This window comes from Eleutherodactylus coqui, chromosome 7 (assembly GCF_035609145.1).
Source record: "Eleutherodactylus coqui strain aEleCoq1 chromosome 7, aEleCoq1.hap1, whole genome shotgun sequence".
Lineage (NCBI taxonomy): Eukaryota > Metazoa > Chordata > Amphibia > Anura > Eleutherodactylidae > Eleutherodactylus > Eleutherodactylus coqui.
This window is the reverse complement of record NC_089843.1, coordinates 223,736,220-223,763,561: the sequence shown is the minus strand read 5'-3', so window position 1 is coordinate 223,763,561 and position 27,342 is coordinate 223,736,220. Positions and strand designations below refer to the sequence as shown.

The following is a 27,342-nucleotide window of genomic DNA, read 5'->3' as shown; positions in this document are numbered from 1 at the left end:
TCTAGAGTCCGTCTAGTTCCATAAAGCTCAGACCTTCCTCTTTTTGGGGCTGACTTAGATTTCTGTCTTCATTACTGTCCTGTTATACATGAATGACTGCTCATACAGTTCAGTAAAGTACAAATTGCTGAAGAAGCCCTAAAACAATCATTTCTCCATTAAAGGGGTTTTCCCACGACTTAACATTTCTTCACAACCCCTCTGACCTTCCTGCTTGCTCTGACAGGACATGTGACTGCTGCAGCCAATCGTTGGCTCTAGAAGGTCACTGTTGTGGCCAGTGATTGGCTGCAGCAATCACATGTCCTGGTCAGCAACCAAAAAGGACAGAGAGGTTGTGAAGAAATGTTAAGTCATGGGAAACCCTTTGAAGCCGAGTAGTAATGCCCTTCTAGGTCCTCAGAAAAAGGACACCAAACTACCCCTAGGTGATTTAATGTGAGCATCCCCTTGAGACATAGCAGAAGCCCTCTGGGGTCCGTGAACCGCAGCAGAACCCAGGACCCGCCATGCACTGGGTACTCTATCTACCGTGACTATGTATTTCTGTGTACTGTATTCTTCAGACTATAAGAACCCTCACCTGTAATATGCGTAAAATACGCTAATATGAGAAAGTCCATGATAAAATCTTGCTAAGAAGCATCTGAACCTTATGGTCAGGAGATAGGGGGAGTTTTCTAGGTCCAGAGACCCCATAGTGATCCAGCAGTGCACAGATCGGGAGAGCTCTGCAGCCATACATACCGCGACTGCACCGTCCTCCCTCTCCTTGTCCAATCAGTGCAGAGAACACTCACATATCCCGCAGGGTGCAGAGCCACCTCTGTACCCACAGGGACAGTAGAGGTCATAACCATGTGAGCGTGAGGGGGTCCTGTATTACTACACTTGTATGGGGGGATTTATGGTAATAAGATCAGCGTAACATGTCAGCTGCAGGTGTGTGTGTGTAGCGGCCCAGAGTTAGTGGGGCGCCTCCATAATGCTTTATGTCTGTCACATGTCAGTGTCTTGTTTATAGACTGCATCAAGTTATGGGTATTGGATGTTTGCAGGCATAAATGAGTTAATGTGTGGTCGTGTCTGGAAATGTATCGTTTTGTCCTGTGTGCAGTATAAAAGGAGGGTCACATGTCTATGTGGGAGTGAGGTAGTGAGTGAGAAGGAGAGCATCACGAGACATGGAAGAGTCCGAGAGGTGTTCTGCTGTTCCCACCAGGGCCTAGCCCTGCAAAGAGACTACCTATGGCCTCCATTTAGAGAGAGCGTGAAAGCCCGGACATGATAGAAACACGTGGGTGTACAATAATGGTACCACATGCATTCTGAGGAATGGAAAACTGCTACTAAGCGAGAGGAACGTGAGTGAATGACAGGAGAGAGGGAGTTTGCCAGAAGAGAAGTCTCACAGATAACTTGGACTGTGGATTGTACAATTGCCCTGTGAATCCTCCCTGCTGTCCCACTGTAACTTGTTTCAGAAAATACCCTGTGTGTGGACTACTTTATTACATCTGAGAGATCCGCTGCAGATAACGGACAGGTGGCGTCACAAGTGACAATTGCACTTAAGCTAACCCCCGGTTACTACCCCTGTGATCTCCGCCAGCAGTAACGTGTTCGAGTCCCGGGCTACCCCCAGCAGAGGAGATGGTAGAGCCCTGTGACAAGGGCTTTCCCTACTCCGCTGTCTCCTCAGCTGTGGGCCTGCACCTCAAGCACTGCATGCGTATGTGCATGTAGCAGAGCTGTGTGTGTTGTGTGCACGTGCAATGTGCGTGTAGCAGTGCTGTGTATAATGTGAACCACTGGTGTAACTATAGGGCTGGGTTCACACAGGGCGGATTTGCCGCGGTTTTGCCGCAGCAGATCCGCCCGCGGCAAATCCGTCCGCGGCCGCTAATCTCGGGATTAGCCAGCCATGTGGATGAGATTTCTCAGAAATCTCGTCCACACGGGACAGCTAATCCGCTGTGGTAAATCCCGTTGATACCGCGGCTGCGGCCGCTGCAGCCACGGTTTCAAAAGATTGAGCATGTCTGTTTACTTTTTTTTTTTTGTTTATTTACGTCGCGGCCGCGCTCTCCTCTATGGGAGCGCCGGCCGCAAAGGAAAAGCATGCGGCCGAGCCGCTTCAAAGCCGCCGCGGCGGTTCTCCCGGCGGAAATTTCGCGGTTTTTGCTGCGGACAAACCGCGAGATTTCTGATGGGAATCCGCCCCGTGTGAACCCAGCCTAGGGGGATTCGGTTGCACCCGGGCCCAGGAGCCTTAGGGGGCTCATAAGGCCTCTCTTCTCCATATAAATAAAGCTTTATAGTTGGGGGCCCCATTACAGATCTTGCATTCAAGGAGCTTCGAGTTACGCCTCTGATGTGAACCAATGCACATGCGTAATTGTTTGGATGCACACAAGGGTTAATAGGTTCGGACTGCTCACTCTTACCCCCTTTTCTATACTTGAACACCAAAGTTACTAACGGCAGCCCCTCCACTTTGTTAGACCCCCTGTTCTAGCCACTATATATACTTGCCGACTTTTTGGATGGTCAAAGATGGAGAATTGTCCATTTTTATGCAGATTCGTATGCTTGAAAAGTTTTAACTAAGAAATTCTAAATTCCATTGATTGTTGAGCTGATATGTAAAGTTACAAGTTGCAGGACCTGACAGATTAATATGTAAATTGAGGATTCATATACAGTTAGGAACCACATAGATAGTTCATGGAGCAATATTGTAGCTTTATTGGAGCAAATCTATTGCCAAGGTCAAAAGGAGGGACATTTAGGGGCAAAGAGGGACATGAGAGACTCTGGCCAAAAGTGGGGCCTGTCTCTCCAAAAGAGAGACCCTTGAGAAGATATGACTTGTATCCTGCATTTTCCCCCATATTTGCCCTCTACAGGATGCATATCTGATTCCCAGTTTTCTCATAACTATTGGGAGGAGCTTGCTACTGTGTCCTATAGATGTGCATAGAGAATAGCAGATTCTGCTCTCTGTTGGTAACATCCATAGAATGATATAACTTCATCATGTAGGACAGTGTACAGCAGTACTGAGCAGTGTAGATGTGAAGAAATAGCAGTAAATAACTCGCCAATAGCTCTAAGCATGCTTGTGTGAGCCTCTCCCTCTTTCCTACCCACTGCTCTCACTATCATGATGCAGAACAGGCGGGGAGGAAGGGAGACCCCTAGTGGCCAGCGCTTTAGAATGATTTTTCAGCACATAAACCCCGTACATTTTAGGTACATAAAGGGTTGATTCACAGCAGCGTGTTTGTTTTGCATGTTGCTGTCAGAAGAGCATCAAAGCAAAAAAAAACTTCCACGAAAAAAAGCTGGTTTTTTTAACATTCTAGTCAATGGGTTAGATTTGCTTTGTGCTCCATTTAATGGACCCATTTTGTATCCCCTTCATGACGGCCGCCGATAAATTTATGTAGCTTCTACCTTGGTTTGGTTATTAATATCCTGTTCGAGCGCAGTCATTGGAAGGCGATTGGTTGTGGTCCGGATGAAGTCGTCAGTGACAGCCAATCCCATCATGCATCAGCTCACGCCCGTCAGAGGAGAGATAAGGAGAGCCTACTCTGTAAAAGCTGCACCCATTAACCCTTCTATAACCATCCCCTATACTCATTAGCTGTTCTTGGCTTCTTTTAATAATCGGCCTAGACAGAAGTGTGATTTTTATGTTCACATGTAACACATTTTGCTGATCTGCACAAATATCCGTGTCAACATCCGCACCAAATGACGCTGATTGGCATCTGATGTAACCCTTTCAAATGTTGGGGTGAAGTCTGCTGCAGATTCAGGTACAAAGCCTGCCCCAGTGCTGCGGACTCTGCTACATGTGGACATCCGCTTACATTAGGATCACATTAATCAGTGCCGGTTTATACATCTACAACCAGAAGGAAGTAGAAAGGAAAACCAAAAGCATCACCCGTCCACATTTGGTACATTTCTGTTAATTAGTCTCCTACGTTGTTCAGAAACATGCAAGCATTTTCAAACGTGGAACATATGGAAGTATATATATATATATGTTCATAGTTGTTATCCTGCAGGAAAAAAGACACATTGTAAACATTTTCCTGAATTTTGGAAATGTTAATAAGTATAAGCCAATCGTATGGGTCTACTTTTCGCACATAAATAATGTGACAATCAGCCAATATCAGGATTACTCGGTTGTGTAAAACCTCTACAGGGTCGTTCTCTGTTAGTGACAGATATCCAATATTTGGCCCGGTCATTAAGGCTTCATCTTGAAGGGGTTAAATGCGCATGTACAGAAGGGAGGAAAGACAAAACCATCCTCCAGTAACAAAAAGCATCCATTGTAACAGATGGAAACGAAACGGAAACAAACTGATAGAAATGGTCCATTTTTTGGTAGATCTGTCAACTAGACCAATTAACCCCTTGGTGGTTAACCCTTTGCCTTGGGGACCAAGCGATTTTCATTGTCACGTTGCAAGAGCCATAACTCACTGACATAGCTGTATGAGGGGTGGTGGGGGAATCAAGTTTTATTTTTGAGTTTCCCCAATCGGGGGTACATATATTGTGTTTACCTTTATTACAATTTTGGGGTGGAGATGAAAACCCCTTCCAGAAATTCCACCATTGGTTTGGGGTTTTGTTTGGACACCATTCGCCATGCAGTACAAATAAGATGATCCCTTTCTTATCTGGATCAGCACGATTTCTGCAAAGAAGTTTATAGAGATTTTTTGAAACATTTTTTTACTATTTTTTCACAATAAATGTCTTTAAAGAAAAGCAACTGGCCCCGCATCGCAGCCTTCTGAGACCCATAACATTTCTCCAGCAGCGGAGCTCTGCGGGGGCTTGGTTTTTGGGGGAGGAGTTGTAGTTTTTATTGATACCATTTTTAGGTTCATGTGACTTTAAATCTATATATGAAATTTATGTATTCATTTTTTCTTTAACATTAGCTTTATTACGTTATAACATTTTTTACGCTATTTTTTTGTTCCTCAAGGCGACTTTAAGATGTGATTGTTCGATAGCTAGGATTACACACTGCATTACTTATGTAGTTCATTCTTCTAAGTCTATCACAGCAGCGTATTAGTCTGTGTGGGAGGCGGGGCCTAATAGGCGGAGTTACATGGCAGACATGGAGGCTGTTGTCAGGCTTCTGGCTGCCATGGGAACCTATTGGTACCTTGCAATAGCACTGCGGAGTGCCAATGGGTGATTGCATGACACAATCATTAGCAACTGCAGCATGGAAGCAAAGGGGTGAAACTGCTAGGATTTTAAGGTTTCTCTGCTGTTGGCTGTTAGAGCAGAAGCCGGGCTGTCATATTCAGCCGAGCCAGCGCCATATAAAGATGTTTGTGCAGGTTTTAAGCCCATCAGTGAGGGCAGTAAAAAGGTGTATTGGCCGTCACTAAGAGACCTAAAATAAGGAAACTATGGTTCCCTTCTGGTTCCGTGTTAATTTCACTTTTGCTATCTGTTTGAATAATCCCACCATATGATAACAGAATAACATCGCTCTACCATGGCTGAACAATATCAGTGTAGAATAACAAAACAATATGGCTGTTTGCAGTGTAACATAGATAACCAAAGACATACAGCACAGACAGCTACACAGCTACAGCCAGATACAACAGAGACAGCTGCACAGCTACAGCACAGACAGCTACACAGCTACAGCCAGATACAACAGAGACAGCTGCACAGCTACAGCACAGACAGCTACACAGCTACAGCCAGATACAACAGAGACAGCTGCACAGCTGCAGCACAGACAGCTACACAGCTACAGCCAGATACAACAGAGGCAGCTGCACAGCTACAGCACAGACAGCTACACAGCTACAGCCAGATACAACAGAGACAGCTGCACAGCTACAGCACAGACAGCTACAGCCAGATACAACAGAGACAGCTGCACAGCTGCAGCACAGACAGCTACACAGCTACAGCCAGATACAACAGAGGCAGCTGCACAGCTACAGCACACACAGCTACACAGCTACAGCCAGATACAACAGAGACAGCTGCACAGCTACAGCACAGACAGCTACACAGCTACAGCCAGGCACAGCACACACACACACTTGCACAGCTACAGCCAGACACAGCACAAACACACCTGCACAGCTACAGCCAGACACAGCACAAACCGCTGCACAGCTACAGCCAGACACAGCACAAACAGCTACAGCCAGACACAGCACAGACAGCTATATGCAGCACAGACAGCTACAGCCAGATACGACACAGATGGCTACAGCAAGATACAGCACAGACAGCTGCACAGCTACTGCCAGATACAGCACAGACATTGCACAGCTACAGCCAGATACAGCACAGACAGCTGCACAGCTACAGCCAGATACAGCACAGAGAGCTACATGCAGCACAGACAGCTACAGCACAGACAGCTACAGCCAGATACGACACAGACGGCTACAGCAAGATACAGCACAGACAGCTACACAGCTACAGCCAGACACAGCACAGACAGCTGCACAGCTACAGCCAGATACAGCACAGACAGCTGCACAGCTACAGCCAGATACAGCACAGACAGCTGCACAGCTACAGCCAGATACAGCACAGACAGCTACAGCACAGACAGCTACAGCACAGACAGCTACAGCACAGACAGCTACAGCCAGATACGATACAGATGGCTACAGCAAGATACAGCACAGACAGCTGCACAGCTACAGCCAGATACAGCACAGACAGCTGCACAGCTACAGCCAGATACAGCACAGACAGCTGCACAGCTACAGCCAGATACAGCACAGACAGCTGCACAGCTACAGCCAGATACAGCACAGACAGCTGCACAGCTACAGCCAGATACAGCACAGAGAGCTACATGCAGCACAGACAGCTACAGCACAGACAGCTACAGCCAGATACGATACAGATGGCTACAGCAAGATACAGCACAGACAGCTGCACAGCTACAGCCAGATACAGCACAGACACATGCACAGCTACAGCCAGATACAGCACAGACAGCTGCACAGCTACAGCCAGATACAGCACAGAGAGCTACATGCAGCACAGACAGCTACAGCCAGATACGACACAGACGGCTACAGCAAGATACAGCACAGACAGCTACACAGCTACAGCCAGACACAGCACAGACAGCTGCACAGCTACAGCCAGATACAGCACAGACAGCTGCACAGCTACAGCCAGACACAGCACAGACAGCTGCACAGCTACAGCCAGACACAGCACAGACAGCTGCACAGCTACAGCCAGATACAGCACAGACAGCTGCACAGCTACAGTCAGATACAGCACAGACAGCTACACAGCTACAGCCAGATACAGCACAGACAGCTGCACAGCTACAGCCAGATACAGCACAGACAGCTGCACAGCTACAGCCAGATACAGCACAGACAGCTGCCCAGCTACAGCCAGATACAGCACAGACAGCTGCCCAGCTACAGCCAGATACAGCACAGACAGCTGCCCAGCTACAGCCAGATACAGCACAGACAGCTACACAGCTACAGCCAGACACAGCACAGACAGCTGCACAGCTACAGCCAGACACAGCACAGACAGCTGCACAGCTACAGCCAGATACAGCACAGACAGCTGCACAGCTACAGCCAGATACAGCACAGACAGCTGCACAGCTACAGCCAGATACAGCACAGACAGCTGCACAGCTACAGCCAGATACAGCACAGACAGCTGCACAGCTACAGCCAGATACAGCACAGACAGCTGCACAGCTACAGCCAGATACAGCACAGACAGCTACACAGCTACAGCCAGATACAGCACAGACAGCTACAGCCAGATACAGCACAGACAGCTGCACAGCTACAGCCAGATACAGCACAGACAGCTGCACAGCTACAGCCAGATACAGCACAGACAGCTGTACAGCTACAGCCAGACACAGCATAGACAGCTGCACAGCTACAGCCAGATACAGCACAGACAGCTGCACAGCTACAGCCAGACACAGCACAGACAGCTGCACAGCTACAGCCAGACACAGCACAGACAGCTGCACAGCTACAGCCAGACACAGCACAGACAGCTGCACAGCTACAGCCAGACACAGCACAGACAGCTGCACAGCTACAGCCAGACACATGAAGCACAGACAGCTGCACAGCTACAGCCAGACACAGCACAGACAGCTGCACAGCTACAGCCAGACACAGCACAGACAGCTGCACAGCTACAGCCAGATACAGCACAGACAGCTGCACAGCTACAGCCAGATACAGCACAGACAGCTGCACAGATACAGCACAGACAGCTGCACAGCTACAGCCAGATACAGCACAGACAGCTGCACAGATACAGCACAGACAGCTGCACAGCTACAGCCAGACACAGCACAGACAGCTGCACAGCTACAGCCAGACACAGCACAGACAGCTGCACAGCTACAGCCAGACACAGCACAGACAGCTGCACAGCTACAGCCAGATACAGCACAGACAGCTGCACAGCTACAGCCAGACACAGCACAGACAGCTGCACAGCTACAGCCAGATACAGCACAGACAGCTGCACAGCTACAGCCAGATACAGCACAGACAGCTGCACAGCTACAGCCAGATACAGCACAGACAGCTGCACAGCTACAGCCAGATACAGCACAGACAGCTGCACAGCTACAGCCAGATACAGCACAGACAGCTGCACAGCTACAGCCAGATACAGCACAGACAGCTGCACAGCTACAGCCAGATACAGCACAGACAGCTGCACAGCTACAGCCAGATACAGCACAGACAGCTACATGCAGCACAGACAGCTCCAGCCAGCTACAGCACAGACAGCTACAGCCAGATACAACACAGATGGCTACAGCAAGATACATCACAGATGGCTACAGCAAGATACATCACAGACAGCTACACAGCTACAGCCAGACACAGCACAGACAGCTGCACAGCTACAGCCAGACACAGCACAGACAGCTGCACAGCTACAGCCAGACACAGCACAGACAGCTGCACAGCTACAGCCAGATACAGCACAGGGCTTGCTGATGGCCATCTTCCACTCCTCTTATCATACATCACCACCAACCATCATCTCTGCCACTCCTGTATGTGGAAGTGACATGTTGGTCGTCCAATCAAACATGGATCACAAACCACTCTATTCTCCTGCTGGAAGCCTGTAACAGGCAATACGTACCCAAGGCCCCTCACCCTGCGGCCAGGATATGCAATTGAAAGGCAAGTGTAAATTGTGAGCATGTGCTGTTTGCTTTTGCGAGGCACACAAGGATCTCCGTGTTTGTATGCCTTCAGCTATTGTCCTAAACGTTTTATTGGTCTGAAGCTTTGCTTTCTTTGTTAACTTTGTTTGACCTAATGTTCTCCCAAGCATCGAACAGGTAGTAAACTCTCACGGACTGCGTGTCCCGGCTATAAACATGCATTTATCATCTAATCTTTTTTTCAAGCTCGCCATCCTCAAAAGATCAAAATGTTTTAATAACTAACTGGAGCAACGAGACAAATCTGAAGAAACGGCAGAAGCAAGAGCTGGAGTTCCGAAGAAAGTTTCAAGTAAGTGGAATTGTAATGCAGGAATGAAGAACTGTCCATCCATCTAGAAGAGTAGAACATAATTACACATCCCAGATTCTGTATCCTTCTTGCATGTTTTGAACAATATATATTGTTGGGATAGAGTGGCAGTCAGGAACATTAGTCAAATTGTGGGTGCAGAGGAATGGGGGTACAGAGAACCACTGTTACTGAGGGGGCAAAGGCACAGAGGACCACTATTACTTGGGGAAGAGGAATGGGGGTACGGAGAACCACTGTTACCGAGGGGGCAAAGGCACAGAGGACCACTATTACTTGGGGAAGAGGAATGGGGGTACAGAGAACCACTGTTACTGAGGGGGCAAAGGCACAGAGGACCACTATTACTTGGGGAAGAGGAATGGGGGTACGGAGAACCACTGTTACTGAGGGGGCAAAGGCACAGAGGACCACTATTACTTGGGGAAGAGGAATGGGGCTATGGAGAACCACTGTTACTGAGGGGGCAAAGGCACAGAGGACCACTATTACTTGGGGAAGAGGAATGGGGGTACGGAGAACCACTGTTACTGAGGGGGCAAAGACACAGAGGATCACTATTACTTGGGGAAGAGGAATGGGAGTACGGAGAACCACTGTTACCGAGGGGGCAAAGGCACAGAGGACCACTATTACTTGGGGAAGAGGAATGGGGGTACGGAGAACCACTGTTACTGAGGGGGAAAAGGCACAGAGGACCACTATTACTTGGGGAAGAGGAATGGGGGTACGGAGAACCACTGTTACCGAGGGGGCAAAGGCACAGAGGACCACTATTACTTGGGGAAGAGGAATGGGGGTACGGAGAACCACTGTTACCGAGGAGGCAAAGGCACAGAGGACCACTATTACTTGGGGAAGAAGAATGGGGGTACGGAGAACCACTGTTACTGAGGGGGAAAAGGCACAGAGGACCACTATTACTTGGGGAAGAGGAATGGGAGTACGGAGAACCACTGTTACTGAGGGGGAAAAGGCACAGAGGACCACTATTACTTGGGGAAGAGGAATGGGGGTACGGAGAACCACTGTTACTGAGGGGGAAAAGGCACAGAGGACCACTATTACTTGGGGAAGAGGAATGGGGGTACGGAGAACCACTGTTACTGAGGGGGAAAAGGCACAGAGGACCACTATTACTTGGGGAAGAGGAATGGGGCTACGGAGAACCACTGTTACTGAGAGGGCAAAGGCACAGAGGACCACTATTACTTTTAGGGGGGTAAGTGGTAAAAAAGGGCCACTAATACTTTTGGGTGGAAGTAGGGGCAGAGAGGGACCACTATTACTTAGGAAGGCAGGGGCACCAATGAACACTATTACTTGAGGGGTTGCTGGGACACAGGAGACCACTACTACTGTAACTAGGTTTGGTTTTTTAATGGTCCCATAGGCATACGTCTGTCTGCTCTATAGTGACCAATATAATTTCTAACTTAGCGATATATAAAATTTTTCCTAAAAGTTGTCTTTTTTTTGCATAGTATTCAAAACCATACAGTTTATACAACTTTGCATCACTAGAAAGTGCTCTAACCAATATACATGGGTGATTCCGCTGCAGTGACACCCCCCTATAATATCCCCCATACCTCTCGGGCTGCAGAGGGGCATGGAGCTTACCATATAGCCCTACGCATCTGTATTCAGACGGCGTTCATGTTGCCTCTAGTCCTAACTATAGGTAGTAAACTTTGTTTTAACGCTATGGCGCTAAAGACTTGGAGCCTTTTTATCAGAAAAACCAGCCGCCTATCGGGAAGACAATATATTAAGAAATTAATCAGCAAATCATCAATTTTTCACCAAAAATATCATGTTGGTAAAAGGTGGAGTTTCACAATTGGTTAAGTTCAGCAATAATTGAATTTAGCGTCTCTAGAGCCCATTGAAGTCCAGTACATCCTGCAGAGAGCGCTGCTGCGAGTCCTGGTGTGTGAAGGCACCTAGTAATGAAGACCAAGTCTCAGGAGACAGGGAATCTCCTTAGTTAGGTTTCCTCAAGGTCCCTTTACATGAGACTGTTGGGTGCATCAGCAGCTTGGCGACTATTGTTCCTGTGCTTTTACATGGTCGTTCTGTGGTTGGAGGCAGAGTGGGACGGGGGTCATTCCGTTCCTCCCGCCTACATTTACATTAAACAGGCAGTTGGTCAAACATTGAGCGACTCCTGTTTACACGGAGTCATCAACAGTAGATTGGTTTTAGATGAGCTGAAAACCAAGCGACTCCAACAAATGAGTGCTGTTGTCTGCAGAAACCTGTAAGTGTTCAATCTCCCTGCATAACCCCACCAGGGAGTTTAAGGGACTGCAATGAGTTGTCTGTGTAGGGGACCCATCGCATCGGTGGAATTAACCCAATTATGCCCCTCTACATCCAACCAGCACCTTGTAGAACTGTAAATGGTTTAATTCTACCAGTAAACTGGTGTGGAATTCACAAAGTTGGCTGAAGGTTCTGACTTGGGTGTGTAATGCCGGCTATTCCAGCCCGTGAAGCACCTTACGAGTCGTCTTACATGGAGCAATTCACATTGGAATGAGCGAGCCAATCCTCTCCTTCACACCGCATACTTTAACAGGTGCAGATAAGGGTTTACATTTTTTGGTCATTTTTTCGTCAGAGCTCGTTCGCTCCATCGTTGGTCATATTTTTTCATAGCAGAACAGAAGAAGGAGAGGAGAGATCTTAAATATATTGTAAAAAAAAGTAACATTTAAAAATTGCTGGCAGCCACAGACCTCACAAAGCTGTAGGAGGGCCGTGTGTAGCGGTGTGTAGCATCCGCTCCTCTGGGATGGGAGGAGACCAGTTGCTGGAGTTTGGGGGGGGGGGGATCTTGTCCCCTTCCAGGATTTTTTACGAATAACTAATAAAAGTTACATTTTAAGTTTAGTTCTTTTTCAGTCTTAGATTTCCGTGTCATAATCTGCCAGTTTTTTGCCGTAGTCCATTTAAATGCACTTTGGACTAGAGAAGACTGCGGTGTTCCTGGATTGTGTTGATATACGGCTTCTTCTCTGCATGATACCGCTATAACGTACATTTGTGGATTGTACATGAACTCTGTTCACAGTGATCTCTGGAAGTATTCCTGGCCCCTGCAGTGATCGGCGTTACAGAATCATGTCTGTATATAATGCAGCGCCGCCTGAGGACCGCAGATCTCCAGCATCAAACCGTCAGCCTTGTCCCTTGTGCACATGAACTTCCCCAGATTCTCTGACTCTTCTGCTATTATGTACTGTAGATGGCGGGATATTCAAAGTCTTTGCAATTTTAGGATGAACATTTTTCTCAAATTAGTCCACAGTTTTCCGGAGCGTTTTTCGCAGATTGGTGACCTTCGACCATCTTGGCTTCTGAGAGACTCTGCCTCTCTAACATGCTCTTTTCATACACAGTCATGTGACTCGCTCGCTGTTTTTCATTAGTACCATTTGTTTTTCCAGCCTTTTGTTAACCTTGTCCTCGTTTTTTGGAGATGTGTTGCTGCCAATAATTTCTAAATTAGTTAATTTTTTAAAAATGAAATGGAAAAGGTCTCCCTTTCACTTTCTGATTTGCAGTTTATGGTCTACTGTGAATAAAAGACGGTTAGATGAGATTTGGGTAATGGGGTTGTACATGAAAATGGGTTGTCTAAACTGAACAACCTTTTGAAGGATCAAACTTCATTCAACTTTTATGTACTATGTTGTGGGCAACCCAGAAGTGCAAGCTGTAGAGGACAGCCCAAAGAAGGAAGGCTTGTTAACACCACTTAACCTGGAAGCAACCTGTGAATTTGTTCTGACAGCAAGTCCCCTGGAACCTCAGCCTGGCGGCCGTGCCGGAGGCGGGGGATACTGCTCACTGCAGATATGCAGCGGTGCATGGAGATTCCTTTTCAGGCAATGGGGAAAAAGTATGCAAATCCGCAATCCTCCAAAAAGAATCAAACTCTCATAAGAGCCAAAACGGGCTCTTCTGTTTGAAGGCGTCTGGTCTGGCTGGTATGAGATGGCTGTCCTTCAAGAGGAAGAACATAAGTCTGCATTCTATTTGAACTTTTACATATTTTTGTGCTTCAATGTTTGATACTAAAGCACACATACAGAACCTTAAGAGGAGCGGCATGGTCGTACCGTCCCGTCATGCTTGTGAGGTGGCATAGTGTCTTACTAGAGAGCCCCATCAATGGTGAAGAACAGACTTGTATTCTGCAATGTGTTCTGCGCATTATTACTTATGCCCTCTTATTCCATAGTTTCATGGAGAAATCAAAGTACTAACACGAATGATGGTCGACCCCAATGCTATTGTCTATAAAGCTGGACATAAAGACCTCGCATACACAAGAGGAGAAATCCTGGATGTCATTCAGCTCACCGGCTCAGATAAAATCTTATGCCGCAACTACGAAGGCAAATGTAAGTTTCAATGTGTGATGAATGAAGCAGCTTCATAGGTCGTCTAACTGCTCCTAAGCATTTGTTTCTTTCCTCTAGTTGGATATGTACCCAGAAAGGCGGTTCTCAAAATGTAAGTAGCCAACAGAAAACAGATGAATTATTAAAACCTGGCGTCACGTAGAACGCAGCTCCTGCAGCGTTAGGCTCCATTCACATGGAGGGTCAGCTCCGGTGAGGCTTGTGCCATGTGAACGGACACAGATATGAAGTCCAGCCCTGGAAAGGCATCTATTCACAGAAGCTGTTCTTTGAGTGGAAAACGTCCGAAGCCTCGATTAGTAGCCGTGTCACAAAGTCAGCCGCTGTGCAGGACGCACCTCGATTCTATGGCAGAGACTCTTGTTCACCTGTTTAGTAAATCTCGTCCCTTCCTTATATATCTGAACAGATAAAACCAATTAAAAACAATCCATAGCGGCCGACAAGGAAACCCCTTCCATCTAGCGGCTCTACTGAAATGGAATTACATTAAGATACACTCAGAAGTCATGTAGGTACCGATTATATCCGTGTATCAAGTAATTCTGTAAATATATACAATGTAAGGGAGTAAATAAAGAACGACTCAACAGACCAGACCAAGTCAAGGGGAGTCAAATAATAACTGCAAAGTGAGAATCGGAGAAAAAAGATTAAACATCTTATAAATGAATTATGTAGATTTCATCAGCAAGAAAAAACCCTTTATGTTAGTAATTAATAGATATAAAGAAGATCCCATCTGGAATTTAACCCATTCTTATAGAGTATTGGATGTCAATCCTGTGCAGGACGGCATCTCTAAGATGGGCAAATTATAGAAGAGGTTGTGCCCCAGGGTGCAGTGAATATGAAGGGGTCACATACTTATGCCCAGATAACCCCACAATGGCCGCGTTTCATGGCCTCCCTAAGATGCATAAGGGGGCTTTTCCCCCTCCTCTCCGCCCCATAGTGCAGGGATGGATTCACCCTGTGAACGCCTTAGTGTGCGGGTGGATCAATCCCTGCAACCGCTTGTTAAGAGAACTCCGGGCTATCTGGTGGATAGCAAACATGTCACCCAGATGATGAGTGATGCCGCATGGAAAGCTGAATATAGATGGGTCCTATGCGACGTTAGAAGCCTGTACACCTGCGTTCGGCACCATGTGGCCATGGAAGCCATTAGATATCATCTGTGTAAGTACAGTAATCATAATTCTGATTCCATTTCATTCATTTTGGATTGTTCATTCTTTTTATTAAAACAATTCCTTTCTTTTGATGCCAAGTTTATATGCAGATATCCGGAGCGCCCGTGGGCTCCATGTTCTCCCACCATCTCGAACTTGGTTATGAGTTGGTGGGAGGAATTCTTTATTTTTTCTGCTAATGATCCATTCCATGGCCACATGGCGCGTTACAGCAGGTACATAGGCGACATCATTCTAGTCTGGAAGGAGTTTGATTCAGACTCCTTTAGGACAACATTAAGCTTCACCATCATGACAGACAGATTTATTGTACCCCATTTAGATTTAACTCTCAAAGGCAAAGTAGATGCAGGCCGGATTGAGACTAGTGTGTATAGGAAGCCGATGGCCGGCAACACCCGAGGAACGCTAGAGAGGCAAGTCCTGTAGGCGAAATAACCAGAGCTAAGAGGATCTGCTCCGATCATTCTGATGAAGTATCCCATAGAGATGAGATCTGTAATAGGATGCATAAGCGGGGATATAAGAAAAATATCCTTAAAAGAGCAATTAGGAAAGTAGATGCGAAAGATAGAAGTGCTTTGCTTGAAACTCTCAAAGTCCCCACAGATTGTTCCAAAAACAGGATATTTCCCCCTTTATACAGCAGAGATTCCACTAGGAAAATCATTCTAAAGATCTTCCCATTTTGCACCATAGATCCGATATCAGAGATCGGTTTACATGTAATTGGTTCTAGTCTGTTCAGATATATAAGGAAGGGACGCGATTTACTAAACAGGTGAACAAGAGTCTCTGCCATAGAATCGCGGCGCGTCCTGCACAGCGGCTGACTATGTGACCGGCTACTAAGAGAGGCTTTGGACGTGTTCCACTCAGAGAGCAGCAGCTATTCTTTCATCTACTCTGTGTACGCCGTGGTGGACTGAGCGGCGAAGCCGTCCTTGTGGGGTCTCCAGACCGCTGAAGTGGAAACAGCACAGGAATTCACGGCGGAGCTGTTGTTTCTTTTTTTTTAGTTTAGCATGTTGTATATTTGGTGTTCCCTCGGAATGCATCGCCTATTTTCAATTGGACCTTGAAAGAACTTGCATGGAAGTCGCATGCCTTGCAATGTGAATGTCGTGAGTCTGGCACGGGACTGGAGTTTGGTGCTGTAGCATGGTCCAGGAGTAGCCGCGGTCTGGTTCACAAGATGGCGGTGCAGTACAGAGGGTATAGCGTAGCCAAGAGGTACATCTGTGGCCGGGTTCACAAGATGGCAGTCCAGTACAGAGGGTATAACGTAGCCAAGAGGTATAGCCGGGGTCTGGCTTACAAGATGGCGGTGCAGTACAGAGGGTATAGCGTAGCCAAGAGGTAGAGCCGCGGTCTGGTTCACAAGATGGCGGTGCAGTACAGAGGGTATAACGTAGCCAAGAGGTAGAGCCGCGGTCTGGCTTACAAGATGGCGGTGCAGTACAGAGGGTATAACGTGGCCAGGAGGTAAATTCCGCATCCGGGTTCACAAGATGGCGGTGCAGTACAGAGGGTATAACGTAGCCAAGAGGTACATCCGCGGTCTGGTTCACAAGATGGCGGTGCAGTACAGAGGGTATACTGTAGCCAAGAGGTACATCTGTGGCCGGGTTCACAAGATGGCGGTGCAGTACAGAGGGTATAACGTAGCCATGATGTAAATTCCGCATCCGGGTTCACAAGATGGCGGTGCAGTACAGAGGGTATAACGTAGTCAGGAGGTAGAGCCGCGGTCTAGTTCACAAGATGGCGGTGCAGTACAGAGGGTATACCGTAGCCAAAAGGTACATCCGCGGTCTGGTTTACAAGATAGACAATCAGGTATGTGGAGAAGCACAGGGCACAATAACACGCAAGGAGGGAGTGGCGGGGCCAGGCTTTTATAGAGAGCCTCATCAGGAAAGGTACAAGACACGGGGTGGACCAAGACAGGAAACATGGGCAGGAGGCAAAGGACAAGGAACAAGGTATCCAGCATGCTGAAGTAGCGCCATAGGTAGGGCTGCTGCTTGGGGTGCAGGAGGTCGCAGGTTGGAATCCTGATTTTTCCAATTGAAGACGATATTGTGAGGCTAGATTGGATTTACTCCCAGTCAAACTTCACAATTGTAATAGTGGCGTGGGCTCAGAGTAAAATGCTGATTGGTCGTTATTAGGGGCGTATATGTTCACCAAACAGTACATTTGTGAGTCTATACTTACTCTATGAGGTATCTGCCCGGCGGGTCTGCTAAGGAGTTCTCCAGTACATATGGCAGTAGAAGGAGAAGACCTCCCACTACTCCGCGGCTGTGCGGCAGAAGAAGGAGCCAGCGCTTTCCTAATTAGTATGGCTACCCTTGAGCTGCCGACGTGTGTGATGCTGTGTAGCAGGGGTCTATCCATGGTGCCCGTAGCTCGCCCGTCCTCTCGGCCTCCAGTGTGTTTCTTGTTCAGAAATGATACAAGTTTATAGCGTTTTAGTTGCGTGACTATTTTTTCCTGCGTGATACCGGGTGCTCCTGGCTGCTCCTCCTGTGGGTGTCTGACAATGGGCAATTGAAGCCCTGGCTGGACGCTGTGAACGGCTGTGCAGGGTACCTCTCAGGGTCGGATCCCGTGTCCTTGCTGCTGCTGTCTGCCCCCTCAGCAGCAGGTGTGCCGCCCGCGGCTGTTAAATCTAGGTCCGGTCGGCTGCTGTAAGCGTCCCCACAGGCCACCAATCAGGGCCTTCCTTCTGCAGTAGATCTCCAGAGTCGGCCGAGGGGTTTCCCAGCATTATTTCAGGGATCGGTTGTCTTATGTCCCATTTATCGGCATCTGTAGAATCTATTCCACAAAGCTCTGTGGTTCATTCACACTTGGAGTCCACACATCTGTTGGCTTTAATACAGGATATTCCATGGCATGCAGATATGTGCTGGGCCCCTCAGCATGCCCCTTTGTATAGCACATTGTACATGGCTTGGCTTTGCGCAGTTGATGGGTTTTTAGGTGAGGATTCTCGAATGCAGCGATGGGCAACCTATTGAGCTCGGTGTGTCAAAATCCGCCAAAAAAACGAGCATAACTCGGGTGGTGTCACTTCGGGGGAAAAAAAAGAATTCGCAATATTTATAGTTGAAATAACAAAAATGTATAATTGTAATGTATAACTGTATTTAATAAACCCAAAACACCCACAGCACAGGCCCTCGCCTCACAGCCTCCCCCTCACTTATCTTAGTAATGATGAGCCCCCAGCAGTGACAGTGCCCCCACAGCAGCCCCCAGCAGTGACAGTGCCCCCCACAGCGGTCCCCAGCAGTGACAGTGCCCCCCACAGCGGTCCCCAGCAGTGACAGTGCCCCCCACAGTGGCCCCCAGCAGCGACAGTGCCCCCCACAGCGGCCCCCCAAGAGCGACAACGCCTCCCCACAGCGACCCCCCCAGCAGCGACAATGCCTCCCCACAGCGGCCCCCCAGCAGCGACAGCGCCCCCCCACAGCGGTCCCCCAGCAGTAACTGCCCACCACAGTGGCCGCCAGCAGTGACAGTGCCCCCCCCCCACAGTAGCCCCCAGCAGTGACAATGCCCCCACAGCGGCCCCTAGCAGCGTCAGCGCCCCCCACAGGAGCCCCCAGCAGCGACAGCGCCCCCCACAGCGGTCCCCCAACAGCAACAGTGCCTCCCCACAGCGGCCCCCCAGCGACAGCGCCCCCCCACAATGGCCCCCCAGCAGTAACTGCCCCCCACAGCAGCCTCAAGCATCAACTGCCCCCCACAGCGGCCTCCAGCAGCAACAGCACCACCCACAGTGGCCCCCAGCAGCAACAGCGCCACCCACAGTGGCCCCCCATCAGCGACAGCACCACCCACAGCAACCTCCCAGCAGTAACTGCCCCCCACAGCGGGCCCCCGGAAGTAACTGTCCCCCACAGTGGGCCCCCAGCAGTAACTGCCCCCCACAGCAGCCCCCCAGCAGTGACTCACCCCCACAGCGGCCCCCCCCAGCAGTGACTCACCCCCACAGCGGTCCCCCAGCAGTGACTGACCCCCACAGCGGCCCCACAGCAGTGACAGTGCCCGCTGAGACCCATGTACTTACCTCCTGGAAGCTCCGCGCCTCCTGTGCCTAGCGCGCTGCTAGCAGAGATGATCTCCGGCGCACACTGTGACGTTGGTGTGCTGCAGGACGCCTCCTCCCCCTGCTCTTGTGGAACCAACAGGTAGGAGACGTCGGGGGACGGGGGAGGAGGATCCTGGTGCACACTGACATCACAGTGTGCGCCGGGATCAGCGCTGTTAGTAGTGCTGGTTAATGAATACCAGCAGGGGAGCCGCGGCCCCTGCCGGTATTCACTAACGGGGTGAGTGTCCGCGTGTCAGCGACTATGGCTACACGTGTGAGTGCTGACACGCATGTCATAGGTTCGCCATCACGGCCCTAAAGCTAATCTCGCAGAATACGTTTATTTTGGATTCTGTTGAGTTTATTCTTCATTTCAAATGATTTGGACCAGTTTTACATCCAGCTCAGGGTACGGCTATGGGCACAGAAGTCACACCAAGTTACACAAATGTTTCTATGGACATGGTTGAGCGTGATATGGGCCCACATGCCAGGAAAGAAAGTGTTTGTTTCCAATGGTTTCTAGAGGATTTAATCTTTATTTTGAAGGACCCATGGAGAGAATCAGATGGGATTAACCTTAATCATTGGGGCTGAAGTCCTACCTTCATATCCATGATTCTGAGATTCTGGTATTTCTGCATTTGCATTCTTTGTAGAGAATTTGATTATTCATTCTAAGACTCATTTCACTTGATACAAACAGTTACCTTAATCTTCAGAGTTGTCAACATGATAGCTGGAAGGCAAACATACCAGAGGAAAAGGGTACAGATGAACCTCTCAAGGGAAAAAATGTAAGCTAGGTGAGAACCATACAAACATGGTTTATCCAAAGAGGGTAGCCTAGGAAATTGGTGGAAGATGCTGCATGGAAGATTTGCCTAGAATCGTAGAGTTGGAAAGAACCTCCGGGGTCATCAGGTCCTCCAGGGTCATCGGGTCCTCTGGTGTCATTGGGTCCTCCGGGGTCATCAGGTCCAACCCCATGCTCAGTGCAGGATCACTAAATCATCCCCGACAGATATTTGCCCAGTCTCTGAACACTTCCATCGAAGGAGAACTCCCCACCTCCCGTGGTAACCTGTTCCACTCATTGATCCCCTTACTGTCTAATATGTAATCTGTGTCTCCTCCCTTTCAGTTTCATCCCATTGCTTCTAGTCTTTCCCTTTGCAGATGAGAATAGGGCTGATCCCTCCAGCAAAGAAAAAAACTGCAGATTTTGTTTAAACTGAGTAGGAGGTCTAGTAAGAAGGACGAGGGGAATAATGTCAGATTTCTAACTCAATGTAACATATGCTCAATCGTTCCCTAAAAGGAAATATTATGGTTTGGGATGGACAAACTTGGTGCCCTGAGACGATATCATCGGTAGTGATGGATCCCTTCTTAGGCTGTTTTAAGTGTGGCAAATGTTGTGATTATATTGGAAATAGTGTCCAGTATGTGGCAGGAGATCCGATTGCTTTAAGCCCTGCACTGTGAGTCCAGGTAAGTGCCCTTGTGGCCTGCGAGCTATCTGCTGAATGTCAGGTCCCGGCAGCCTCCCAGCTGCGGGGGTGTTTGGGGACGCTCCAGTTATGGCCAGTGACATGAGGCCAGTGACGGCTGGCGTAGAGTGGCATCTGTCACCCATAAGCCATGACATGGATACGGTTTATTAAAGGACACCACAGGATGGAATTGTATTAGTCTACATAATCTGTAATAAGCTCCTGCCGCTACGGCCGCATCGTCAGAAGAATCTGAACTACTCACCATCCAGCTTTACTCTGTAGCAGCTCGGAAGGGGTTGGAGAGGCGTCGGTATTGTAGGTCAGGTCCAATCAGAGAACTAATGCTAAATATACTTTTATTTTTGTTTGCCAGAGAGAAAACGCTCTACAGTAACGCCAACAGCGGTATGTATGACCAGCGTATCTGTATGTGTCAGCGGCAAATATTAGGGGAAGAGCTCTGAAAACCTCCTAAGGCCTGGTTCACACGGCGGAGTCTGCACACACATCCTTCTAGTATGCTACTATCCGATGCTATGAAGGTCCGTGCTGTAATCGAGATGGCTCACCTCTTCTGCATGCAGACAGTGAAGTCCGCCTTGCAGAACATTTTTGGCAATTTTGTCATAGTTTGAGCTGTCAGATCCACGTTCAAAAGATCTGCCTTGGATCTGACAGCGGTCGGGTCAGGACTCTAGTCCGTATACATGGGCCAGTAATAAGCTCCTCTAGCAGTGGGTTTACTGCAGGAGCGAAGCTGGTCTGGATGTGCTCTTATGTGTTGGCTTAACCCAATAGAATGGGGCTTCTCAAACATTTTCTATATGTATCATCAGCCTTGGCGATGACCAGACCCCCCCCCCCCAGCACACACATACCACCATGTAGCACCCATATTACCCTCAGCAGTATGGGTCACCCTGCAGGACTCATACTACTACACCCTGGGTGTATAATACACCACAGTACAACAGAAAATATTGCCCTAGTAGCGCCAAATATCAAGGTGCAGCACAAAACATCACCCTGAACAAGTCCTGCTGGGCAGCACAAAATATAGGCCCAGCAGATTGCCAGTCTGGGCCTGCGGAAGTTATCCCCTTCCAGCAGCCAGAGAGTTTTTGAAACCTGTGGTGCCTCGGAGCTGCTAACCAGATTGGCAGGCACAAAACCTGGTTCCTTGGCCAGGCATTTATGCAGCGTCTAAGGAGCGAGCCCTCAGCCTAGGAGACAGCAGGGTAGAGTTTGGGCTTTGTCACGGGGCTCTACCATCTCCCACTCTGAGGGTAGCGAGGGGACCCGTCCAAGGAACTGAGGGCAGGCTATTAAATGAGGTAATTAACTGCAGTTTAGCTTCAGTCTTTGTCACGGGTGACGCCACCATTCCATCCTCTGCAGTGAATCCAGCAGGTGTAATAGAGTCCACACACACAGAGCTGACTTTTAAAGGCTGAATCAGGAACGGTAGGTAACGCCGTTTACTACAAAAATAAACTTGAAGAACACCAGTTGGAAAACAGTCCAACACAATTTACATCCCCTGTCAGGACTGATGCTGGAGGACTCGAGGTGTGACAGGGAGGAATCACGGGATGATGGATGAGTCCACAGTCCCAGTTATCTGTGGGGTTCTGTTCCCAGACACTCTCCTTCTCTCTCTCATCTCTCTACCGGTGGACACTTATGCTCCAGGATAGGCGCTCATTGCTGCACGGTGGGCTCTTGCAAACATGCGGGTTTTCCTAGTCTATAGCATAGAAGCCTGGGTAAACTAGGCCCAGGACACACGCGTAGCATTCGCTCGGCCTCTTCAATTTTCACTACACACAGACTGAAGATGTCTGTGTGCAGGCACGCTCTCCAACTCACATCAAATGCAAAAAGACCAAGACCTCTCTCATACACCTTGCAATCACATATATAAAACAAGGTCACATGACATACAAGAAGATACATTTCCAGTCATATCCCAAACAGTAACCCCTTCAGTGCTGCAGCTCTGCAATACACATCATATTCACTCACATAGAGGACACTGACAATACATGGATCATCCAGAACCACCTAGAGAGTTCTGTCCATTTCCCCCTTGATGTCACAATCGTTTGTCTATATTTTGCGTTGCAGATGAAATCTATGATGATGCGGAGTTGATATCAAATCTGTTTCCTGCGGTGCCGGCAAAACCGCGGTAAGAATGTGCCTTAATTACGAAGGAGCGCTAATTCTGTCCCTGCTGGCATTTTCTGGGATGATCTGGTTGCAGGTTTAGTATTCACGCTTTCCACAAACACTAGATCACCAAATTTGGGAGAAATCCCTCATAATGGATTCTGTTCATCAAAGGGGATTTCTGAGATTTAAAAAAATAGTGTAATGGGCCCAAATAATGAAAAGAGCGCCCCTCGGCGGTCAGACGCCGCTCTTATACTCGAGCCCATTCACTGAACAGACCTTTTTTTTTTTTTTAATCTTAGAAAACTCCTTTTAACCCCTTAATGGCCTATTTTGGGCCTCAGAACATGTCGATTTTGGGGGATTTTCATCTCCACATTGTAAAAGCCATAACTTTATTTTCCCCCAATTTGGCCGGCCGAGGGCTCGCTGTTTGCAGTTTTTATTGCTACATATAATGTATTTTATAACTTTGATACATTTTTTGGAGAGCAGGGAGAAAAATACACGAATAGTTTTTTTTACAGCATTAGGCCTCCTGCATACGGGATCCCGCAGCAGGATCCGACCCTGTCCCCGCTCACCTGTCTGGATTCTTCTGTTTCTGTACTGCGTGAGCGCCGGTGCGCATGCGCAGTACAGATAAAGCCGCGCAGTCGCTAGGTGATGATGCAGAACCCTTCTGCACTGCTCACTGAAGTAGGGCCGCGGGACGGACAGCTTGCATTGATTTCAATGGAAGCCGTCAGTGTGGAGAACGGCACAGAATGGAGCATGCTGCGATGGCAGCAGCGGGTCTCCATAGGAGGCTATGGGCGGTATTTGCTGCAGAAGCCAGGGGCAGCCGCCGGTTCCGGATTCCTCAAATCAAGTCTGCCTGAGTGCAGGGCCCTTAATTATGCAGCATAAATGACATGATACATTTTTTCTGCGGATCGGTATGATGACAATAATGCAGGAGAAGGTTTGCTTTTTTTTGCAGTGATGCCTTCAGTCACCTCACTTTTTAATGTTTACATTGACAGAGTTTTGTGAGGGCTTTGTTGTGTGATGAGCAGTAATTTCTATTGATACCATTTTGGGGGACATTTGGCATTTTTGATCACTTTTTTGGGGGAGAAGAAATGAGCAAAAAAAAGGCATTCTGGCTGATTTTTTACTTTTACTGCTTCTTTTAGCCTTTTTTAAAAATATTTTTACATTTTTTTGTTGCTATTTTTGTTTTTACATTGTTCTGTCCCTGTAAGGTACTTGAACCCAGAAAGCTCTGATTGCACTGATAATACATTGCAGTACAGAAGGGCTGCAGTGTATTATCACAGGCCATGGCAGACCGAGACACCGTGTTCTGATGTCCTGTTGTCCCATTCGCCTTCTGTGATCACATGACGGAGGGCTGGTGACATCACAAAGGAAGCAGCTTCTGTGAACCCTGTTGATGGTGGCATGTAAGGGGTTAATCAGTGTTGCTGTCGGTCACAGCTGGCTCGGCCGTCCATAGGAGGTAAGTGTATGTCCATTCGCTGGCTGGACTTAGTGATGTGACGCAGTATAAAGCCCATTAGATTGTGTTGGGGTGTTCCGATGGGCGTCTTCACTGGTCACATGGGAAATCGCAGCGAGTCCCGTTGTGGTTGGGAATTACGGACCGTAATTGCCCATTGAAGTCTATTGGATCGCGAAAGAATGCAGCAAATTCGCAGTCACCGTATTGTTACACGTGTTGCCAGGAGACGGTGGGTGACATCAGTTGGACCTACTGGGGTGTCTTTTTACAACACGTGTACAAACAATATATATATATATACCCACCAAAAAAGCACTGAATGCGCACATAAACATGCAGTGAAAACGGTGTCATTTTCCCGCGCCGACGCTGCAGGAGGCGTTCTTCTTGCGCAGACGCCTCCGCAGGACATTAACATGTGGTTACTATATTTGGGGTATCTTGAGCAGCCAGTTGGGACACGGATCGCGCCGCGTGTTGCTGGGATACACGGATCGCGCCGCGTGTTGCTGGGATACACGGATCGCGCCGCGTGTTGCTGGGATACATGGATCGCGCCGCGTGTTGCTGGGATACACGGATCACGCCGTGTGTTGCTGGGATACACGGATCGCGCCGCGTGTTGCTGGGATACATGGATCGCGCCGCGTGTTGCTGGGATACACGGATCACGCCGTGTGTTGCTGGGATACACGGATCGCGCCGCGTGTTGCTGGGATACATGGATCGCGCCGCGTGTTGCTGGGATACACGGATCACGCCGTGTGTTGCTGGGATACACGGATCGCGCCGCGTGTTGCTGGGATACACGGATCGCGCCGCGTGTTGCTGGGATGGCTTCCAACCACATTGGGGTTCTCAAACATATTTACATGTTTTTTGCATGTCCTTCTGGGAAATGAAGAATTCAGAATGGCTACGTGGCGAGACTTCTCCAAAGAAACACCAGCGACAGAAGGTAAGGAAGGTATATCTGAACTAGAAGTAATGGCCGCTCACACGTTTCCTGTCCGTGCGCGGTCGGTGTATTTCACGGACAGCACATGGACCCGTTCTACCCCATCAGACGTGTGCATGTGCTGTCCGATGCAAGAATCTTGGTCACAATTCGCATACGCCCGTGTGAACGGCCCCGGCCGCAGGCACGACTACTCCCACAACGCCTGAACAACGGAGATTTTCTCCCCTTCACCGGGATTTAAAACACAGGGTGGTGAAGCTGGCGTCCGCCCGCTCCTCCCCGCGCCATGTGTTCACTACCTGCGGGAAGACGGGGCAGGGCTTAGATTTTCCTGGCCGTACAAAGCCCAGCCGAGCCATCGCCGCAGTGAAACCAACCACTGAACTCCCATGGAGACCGGCGGTTTCGCTGCGTCCCGTTATGCAGCCGTGATCATAAGGGGTGACTAACACGTCCGTGAGCTTACGCCCCTAGGTGACTTCTACTCCAATCTTACCAGTAATGTACATTTAGGGCTCCCTCACTTGTGTGCCAGAACCCATTGACTACAGCGGCCTCAGTCATAGATTCCCTTTTTTTCATGCTGTATTTTGTGTGCATTTGCGCGCCAAAGCACCTCATATAAGGCGATGGGCGGTGAGCAATATGCAAGGGGATGCTCAAAGAGAAGACATATCTGGACCTCATTTGGCTAAATAGACTTTTAAATCAGGGCGCGTAGGGGGAAGAGGGGTCCCACATGCAGAAAGCCGAAGTGGGGGGGTCCCACATGCAGAAAGCCAAGGTGAGGGGGAGGGTCCCACAGGCAGAATGCCAAGGGGGGTCCTGCATGCAGAAAGCCAAGGGGGGGGGTCCCACATGCAGAAAGCCGAAGTGGGGGGCACATGTAGAATGCCCAGGATGGGGGCCCACATGCAGAAAGTCAAGGGGGCTCAACATGCAGAAAGCCGAAGTGGGGGGGGGGGGTCCCACATGCAGAAAGCCAGGGGGGGGGGGGGGGTCCCACATGCAAAAAGCCAAGGTGAGGGGGAGGGTCATGCAGAATACCAAGAGGGGGGGGGCACATGCAGAAAGCCAAGGTGAGGGGGAGGGTCCCACAGGCAGAATGCCAAGGGGGGTCCTGCATGCAAAAAGCCAAGGGGGGGGGGGGTCCCACATGCAGAAAGCCGAAGTGGGGGGGGGCACATGTAGAATGCCCAGGATGGGGGCCCACATGCAGAGAGCCAAAGGGGGGTCTCACATGCATGAAAGCCAAGGGGGGGGGTCCCGCATGCAGAATGCCAAGGGGTGGGGGTTCGCACATGCAGAAACCAAGGGGGAGGGGGGCCCCATATGCAAAAAGCCAAGCCTTATTCACAGGAAAAGTACAGGTAAATACACCGATACATACGCATGGTGCAATTACGCTGAGGCATATGTAAATGCACACAGGCCCGTGTAAAGCAGCTCTTAGGCTACCTACACACGGGCAAGTGTGATATTGCGCTCACCAGCCTCTGTTTCGTGCCGTTACAATGCAAGTTTCTGTCAAACATCTCCCATCAATCACTTCTGGGTTTTTTTTTAGCACAAGCCATGGCTGATTTTCAGGGAAGGGCTTATATTTCAAGCCCTACCCAGAAAATCACTGCAGGGGTGCCAGCATTCTATTGCTTTCAATGCGGCCACCTGCAGCAGACGCAGCTGCATTGAAAGCGATGCTGCAGGTCCTGCATTCACGTGTGTTTGTGCACATACGTGGGTGCGTGGTTTTGTGTGACCAATGTACGCATACGCACACGCTCGTGTGAATGCACCCTTAGGCCTTAGTCAGACGAGTGTTGTTTCGCGCAATTTGCGCATGCGCATGCGTCCGGCG

The 27,342-nt window shown here is 49.0% G+C and overlaps 1 protein-coding gene across 1 annotated transcript in view; it reads left to right on the top strand.

Annotated features, from left to right (window-relative positions):
- Positions 1-27,342, top strand: part of LOC136573216 (FYN-binding protein 1-like) — a 139,156-nt gene that overhangs the window by 91,319 nt on the left and 20,495 nt on the right. The window contains exons 6-11 of the mRNA XM_066574498.1: positions 9,476-9,581; positions 13,855-14,017; positions 14,096-14,129; positions 21,215-21,246; positions 22,969-23,032; positions 25,428-25,481. Of these exons, the coding sequence (XP_066430595.1) occupies positions 9,476-9,581; positions 13,855-14,017; positions 14,096-14,129; positions 21,215-21,246; positions 22,969-23,032; positions 25,428-25,481 (453 nt within the window). The remainder of the gene's footprint in view (positions 1-9,475; positions 9,582-13,854; positions 14,018-14,095; positions 14,130-21,214; positions 21,247-22,968; positions 23,033-25,427; positions 25,482-27,342) is intronic.